This window comes from Sinocyclocheilus rhinocerous, unplaced genomic scaffold (genome assembly GCF_001515625.1).
Source record: "Sinocyclocheilus rhinocerous isolate Xijiao unplaced genomic scaffold, SAMN03320098_v1.1 scaffold1413, whole genome shotgun sequence".
NCBI lineage: Eukaryota > Metazoa > Chordata > Actinopteri > Cypriniformes > Cyprinidae > Sinocyclocheilus > Sinocyclocheilus rhinocerous.
Genome location: NW_015639297.1, coordinates 250,092 through 257,404, shown reverse-complemented (window position 1 = coordinate 257,404; position 7,313 = coordinate 250,092). Strand labels below are relative to the sequence as shown.

Genomic DNA, 7,313 nt, shown 5'->3' with positions numbered 1-7,313 from the left:
GTATAGGCTCCGTCTTCTTCAATTTGTTAATACGAGTTAGAGGTTTAATAAATGCGAATTTGCCATTGTACTACTTTATGACTGATCTGTTTTAATAACAATGAACCACAAACTACGATCGTTTTAAAAGGGAAAATCCATTATATTTGCGTTACAAATTTTATGAACAAAATTGTCATTTTGTTAATAAAACTTCAGTTTAATATGTGAATTTCTTAATGATACTACTTCATTGTGGGCCTATGTTTTATTATTATTATTATTAATAATAATAATAATAATGAGCGCTAAGCGACTTCATCATTGTACTATTTTATTGTTGATGTAACGTTATTTTTTTTATTATATATTGAATCAACCTTTATATTTCATTTTAACACCGCACCCCCAGCACCCCCATTTTTTCTTTAGCTCCGAGCCAGGGGGTGCTGCAGCATCCCCAGCACCCCTACTTCCCGCGGTAATGTCTCCTACTGCTCTCGACTATATCACTTTTGCAACTTTAATAAGTAGAAATATATATCTAATTTTATTATTATTATTATTATTATTTAGGCTAGTATAAATTTTTTTGTGATATTGACACTGGTGACAAGAATTATGTAATTTCTATGGTATCAAAAATGTTGATATCATAAACACCTCATTTAAAGCAAAATATCTTGAGTAATATAATTACCATGAAATAAAATTACTCATATCGTGATATAAGATTTTGGTCATATCGCCCACCACTAATATAAACCCCAAGAAATGTGTAATAAGACAGAAAATAGGATCAATTTTGATTTCATGTTAACTCTTCAATGAAGAAACAAATCCAAAGAAGGCAAATCAGATGAGATTCAATGTGATCTGATGGTTTGTTTAGTCAAAGCGTACCGTTTGATGCCTCCATTTGGGAAATGGCTCACTGCACCAGTTGTGTGTTTAAGTGTGTGTGTGTGTGTGTGTGTGTGTGTGTGAGAGCATCCATCTCCTCACCAATACATTCCCTCCCCTCTCTGCTTGCGTCTGCACTGTATGTCTCCCTCTCTGAGTCAGACAAAAACAAACAGAGCTCTCTGATCTCTGCATACGCACATACCAACCACCCACCCACACACACACAATGCACATATTCCAGAGTCATCCACCAACACCACCCACGCACCCTCTCTCAGATGTGCATTTGGCACAAAAAACAGACTTACATTTGAACACGTACACAAACAAATGCACACACATAAAAAGCATGCCTCTGGCACACGCTCTCGCTTTCCTGTCAGCCTCCTCACATGAATGCACAGGCATTAGCACGTGTGTCTCCAAAAATGGAAATGAAAATAAGAGGCTCAAACTCTGAGGAAAAGTAGCGGAGCACACCAGCACGCATGCATGCATGCATACAGGATCATCCAGGCATTCCATGCCCTCCCCTTCCCACAATTTCTTTCACTTCTCCGTCGCAGGCTGGCTGTGTAAGACTCCCGGGCACGAACTTCCACTATTTAAGGCAGTTCTGAACAATCCAGTTCAGATTTCTGTGCAAATATCTCGTTCTCATCCTATCGTACTCTGATTAAGACTTGGTGCAGTCTCTTAGGATCGTACCACGTGGCTTAGAGGTAAAAGTATTTTGTCCCCTGGCCCAGTGCAGTGTATTGACAAACTATTTTTTTAATTCATTTTTTAAATAAAAGGGTTTATAATTTTTGTTTTAAATCAATGGTTCACCCAAAACTGTTTTTAGTGATTATTTTATGATTTTAGAATTATAACATAATTTTTAAATTGTATTATGCATTTTGAGCAATATCTTTTCTTTTTTTTTAGTCCATACAATAGAAATCAATGGTCACCAAATTGGTTTTGGTACCAACATTCTTCAAAATATCTTCTTTTGTGTTTCACAAAATAAAGAAAGTCTTACAGATTTGGAATGGCATGGATGGGTGAGTAGATGATGACAATTTTCATTTTTGGGTGAACTATCATTTTAAATGAAGAGGTTAGAAATGGAAAAATAAAATGTAAACATTTAAAACCCACAAATAACATGCTTTTGGATTGGGATGATCTTGTCCAATCACAGCCTTTCTTCAGCCATAATCATTAATTCAAACAATATAGTCCACATTTCATGACATAAGTGTGCTTAAAACATCTGAAGATGCAGGTCATACTTTGGGAATCTAATTTTAACACATCCTTAAATATTTTAAGAGTGCAACTACACTTTAAATGACATGGTCACTTTCTTTCATCTCTAAACCTTGGGTTACAACAGCTCTTCATTGGCATTACAGACTTCAAGAATTTCTCTCTGAAACCCGAAAACCATCAAGAGAGACACTTAAAAACTGACTTTTCAAATCCACATAAAAAACACACTACAATACAGCTTCCACTCTCAGAGTGGTCTTTAGTGGTTTGGAACCACCGTAGCTGGGGCACTGATGCCCGTTCAGTGCCAATCTCTAATACTGCACTCATCAGAGCGTTTAGTGCATCTCTGTCAGAGGCGCTGAGGCGTAGCATGTCAGAACGCGCCATGCGGCAGCATGCACCACGCTTGTGCGATCGGTGCATGAAGCAGTCATCTGTGAGATACGGCACTTCAAAAACTACCATCTGCAGCCTCCATACACACACATTTACACAGCGCGCAGACGCCTACGTTATGTGTTGTCTATACAAAACTACTAAGAACATAAAGACACATTTAAAAGGCCTTAATGATTTTTAAGCTTGTGGGAGTGTTTTGGGGTTTCCTTTGGAGATATTTGATGGTAAAAACTTGTGGCGATTTGATTAAACTAAACTAAAGTAACAATATTAAGCCTTGGTAATATACCAAAATAAAATGCTTAAAATAGATTTTGGATTTTGCTAATGCAAAAACATGTGGAAAACAATTCACTATTCATTGATTCAAAAGGTGCACAGATCTTGCACAGACTCTCTCTATCAAAACACAACAGTAGTTTCAGATATAGCAAAACAGATTAATCTGCCCCTTACTACAGTAATTCATTACAATCATAAATGATACACTGCCTCTCTTGGGATACTTGGCAAGACAAAAAGTGGAAAAGTTGTCAAAAAAAAATGACAAATGTTGTTCGAATATATAAAAAAAATTTAATTTAAAAGAAGAAAAAATTTAAGGTGTCTGTGTTAAAGGTGTTTGTGCAGAAAGAGGAAATGGGGTCCAGAAAGCAGATATACAGCCACTAAATATTAACAGATGAATACAATCTTATGTCCAGCAACATTAACTTCTGGATTCTCCAAAAAGATACATTCAGAATCATGACAGTGTTTTCAGACTGGATAAGAGCTTCCAGACACCATTTCCCCTTCAACTCACAACAAATGGTCCCAGAGGTCCCTCCTTTTCAGGAATGTGTTTCTGCAGTATGACAAGGAGGGCCTCAAGGTACAATCAAAAAAAAAATCTACAAGGAAATAAAAATTACCAGCTTCTGAAGTGGGATTCAACAAGAGTCTTCATAAAGATACACTTCATTGTTCCCAGATGACATCAACGCCCAAGGTGAGACTGGGATACGATGGAGGAGTGGAAGAGGAAAGAATAGCTGAAGCACGGTAGTGTTATTCACTAAAACAAGCTGTTACCGTCCCCGCTCACACCTTGCAGGGCATCTGTAGATGACTGGCCAGATTCAGAGGCTGTACCACCTTCTAGGGATCCTGTTTCAAAAGCATGCTCCACAGCCAGGCCATCAGACTCCATTTTGGCAGCGTCCGGAAGAAAGTTGGCATAAGCGTCACTTTCTGCCATCAGAAGCTTCAGTTTCGGAATCCAGCTCTTGCGTACCACACGTCGTGCGTTAGTGCACATGTCTGCAGCGATCGCGTTCATTTCACTCTCTTTGAAACTAGGAGCAAAGTTCTGGCAGTAAACTAGAAATAAAGAGAACAAAAAAAAAAACTTTTACTATCATTAGTTTATTATGCACTTTTTACACAAAGCTATTTTGAATAATGCTTAAAAACTCAATGTAGATAAAACTTTTTGACCACAACTTACACTTAACAGCATGGAGAACCCGACTGTCGAGTGGCTTGCGGTTGGGGTCATTTGTGGAGGACCGAATGCCTGTCCCACAGCTGTTTGCAAGGGTGCTTCTACAGGTAAAATAAAGGATGATACACTTGAAAAAGAAACACAAAAATCTGACCTGTAAATTGCAAGAGCAATTGGGATTCCAAACCAATAAAACTTACTTCATCAAAAAAAAAACTTTTTAAAACCCTAAAATAATTGGTCAAGTTCCCATTAACAAGTTTTTTTGTTTGTTTTTTGAAGAGCTATTTCACTCCAAAAATTTACATTTCTTTTTCTGAAAGAAAATGAAAATATTTCATTTTCTCTCATATCATTCCAAACAGTATGACAATTAACTTTCACTGTATGGGAAAAAGCAACTTGGACATTATGCTAAACATCTCCATTCTGAGTAAAGCAAGTCATAAGGGTGACTTGACATTTTATTTTTGTATGAACAATTTCTATAAATACTAATTACAATATTTTATTTCCTGCTGAATAAAGGTCAAAAACTTCACTCACCGGTCAAAAAAGGCAGCAAGGAGCCGCCTGAGCAACACTTTGTGACGTGTGCCTGCACTAACGTGGCAGTTCATCAGCTGAGCACGTGAAATAAAAACACTGGTGCCTGTTACTAGCTCCAGTTTCTCAGCAGGGTCACCTTCTTCATAGAGTTTAGGATGACAGCGGTTTCCGATCTGTGCAATGAGCTCAGTGGGAAGAGAGGCCAGATCTTGCCTCACTCGAACTCCTCTTCCCCTTGATTCAACTGTGAGGTGGTCTGGTAGTGACTCCACTCGTTCGCTGGCTGAACCAAGATTACAATGGGGAGAGATATTTTAAAATAAAAAAACAATATATTAGCTCTAAACAGCCTATAAAGCTGCAGATAAATAACTAAAAAGATATTTAATATACATGTAAAATGAATTTATCTCCCTGAGTTTTTTTTTTTTTTTGCAAATATGTTTTCTTGTACGTGCTTTTTATATATATTTTGTTTTGAATTTATTCTTTGGGTAAAGTAAACGGAAGAGCAATGATGAAAAGAAATTGCAAGTTTAACCTATTGTTTATAGTATATATGTAATTTTGACTTCTGAGTAACAAAAAATATCTTTAAAAAATAAGTTTAAAAAGATCTACATTGAGCAAATGCTGTATTTTCTTTGCTTTGATGTCTGGTTATTACTTTTCAAAATTCCTATTGATGGAGTTCCTCAGGGCTCAATACTTGACCAAATTTTTTCCCCCCAGAATTTCACTACATACTGTAGTCTTTTATCACAATATGGTGTTAGTGTCAGGTAATAAATCTAACTGATAAGTATTAGCAACCCATCAATGACAGCAAATTTTAGTTTTCTTACCCGTTGCCCCTACATTCAACATGCTGTACATAGTGTACATATTACAGATTTGTCTGTACTGCTCTTCTGTGGTTTCATCTGTGATTTCCTCTTCTTCATCATCGTCATGGTAAGAGATCGGCGAATCACTGGTGTACATGCTGGGTGTGCCTGGACTGGTGCCTTCCGGTGTGCTACTGCTGTTGTTGTTATTGTTGTTGCTATTAGTGGTACCACTTCCCCCCAATAAGGCTGCACTTTGAGGCGGTGCCCCTCCTGTGCTCCGTGCCACCTCATGCGAATAGCGGGCTGCTTTCCTCATACCTCCCCCTCCTCCACCTCCTTCACGGCTACCTCCCTCCCAAAGACGCTTAGCAACTGGAGTGCAAACCACTGAATATGATGATGCTTCTTGTTGGGGCTGCTGGGCCTGAGGTTGCTGCTCTGTCTTCACTCTTGACACCAATGGAAGGGGTGTTAGGCAGGAAGCAGGTCGAGCTGTTGCCGTGGGGACTGCACCCCCTCCTACAGTACCACTTCCAGTTTGAGTAACAGGGCTCTGGGGTTCTGAGGGTGGTGTTTCTTCTGTGTGAAGGCCCTGTGAGTCACAACTTGGTGAGCTGACCTTTAGGAAGAACTCTGTGCCTTTTTCCATAATCTGCTGAATCTGTAGGAATCCTGCTGTGTACATTAAGAGAAACTGATCACCCAAGTTCATGCTAAGTCGGCCGGTGTAACAGAAGGAAAGGATCTGCTGGAAGCTCTGAGGCTGGACTGCTGGTGGTAACTCCACGACAAAGCTCTTACTTCCAGAGTTGAACAAATCTCGAAAGTAGGAGCTGCTGGCAGCCAGCACTGCCCGGTGGGCTTTAAATGCGTGACCCTTCACCACCACTGACACATCACAGTACAGTCCCTGAAGTCTCTGCTCATTAAGACACTCCAAGACATTGTTGCCAAAGTTGGGAATCGCCATCTGCAGCATCTGAGCCATATTGTAAAGCCCAGCACTACGGAGTCTGTGAAAAAAGAAAAAGAAAAAGAAAAGAGGTGAAAAATACCTAATTATTTTACCAGAGTTCTTATAATAATGACCAATGGGCAGGGCCTGTAGAGAATCCACACCTACAGAAGGCTGCAGAAATATCTTCAGATTTCTACCAAATTCAACTTGACATTCACATTTCCACACAGTCCCACGCCTCAAGTGTTTATTTTGCAGAATTCCATCAATTTTGCCAAAATCCCAACAGTGAGGAAAATGTGAAAAAGTGTGCAGATTCCATAAAGGCTGACCAATGGATATGGTGTATTCATACATAATAACCATAAACAATTTAATATTTTTTTTAAGTAAAAAAAAAAAAAAAGTAAGTTAATTTTTCAAAAGAATCAAAAAAAGATAAAAGCAGTAATACTGTGAAATATTGTTTACATTTAAAATAACTTTTCTATTTTAATAGAATGCAATTTATTCATGTGGTTGCAAAACTGAATTTTCAGCCGCCATTACTCCAGCCTTGTCAGTGTTACATCAAAATCATTCAAATATGATTTGCTGCTCAAAAGATAATTTTTCATATCATCTGTGAAAACTTTTGTGCTGCTTAATATTTTTTGAGAAAAAAAAGTGATATTTTCCAGAATAATTTTATGAATATAAAGTTTGAAAGAACAGCATTTATTTGAAATAAATACAGTCACTATTGATCACTTTAATTCATCCTTGCTGAATACAAACTTTTGCATGACAGTGCAGAATCATTCCTGTAGTTACAAAAAGTTGTCTTATGCACAATCATTTTAACAAAGTGACTCTTAAATAAAGCTTTAAATAAAGATTTCTGGAATCACCACACACACACACACACACACACACACACACACACACACAAACAAACACGCAC

At 38.0% G+C, this 7,313-nt stretch overlaps 1 protein-coding gene across 3 annotated transcripts in view; it reads right to left on the bottom strand.

Moving 5' to 3' along the window:
* LOC107751113 (nucleus accumbens-associated protein 1-like) overlaps positions 1-7,313 on the bottom strand; it is a 17,187-nt gene that overhangs the window by 6,320 nt on the left and 3,554 nt on the right. For 2 of the 3 annotated variants that reach the window (XM_016566717.1, XM_016566718.1), the window contains exons 2-5: positions 5,428-6,425; positions 4,580-4,865; positions 4,037-4,134; positions 3,606-3,909 (exon numbers count right to left, since the gene is read on the bottom strand). In XM_016566717.1, the coding sequence (XP_016422203.1) occupies positions 3,606-3,909; positions 4,037-4,134; positions 4,580-4,865; positions 5,428-6,425 (1,686 nt within the window). Of the gene's footprint in view, positions 1-3,093; positions 3,910-4,036; positions 4,135-4,579; positions 4,866-5,427; positions 6,426-7,313 lie in introns of those variants that run through there. The other variant, XM_016566719.1, reaches the window with a different exon arrangement.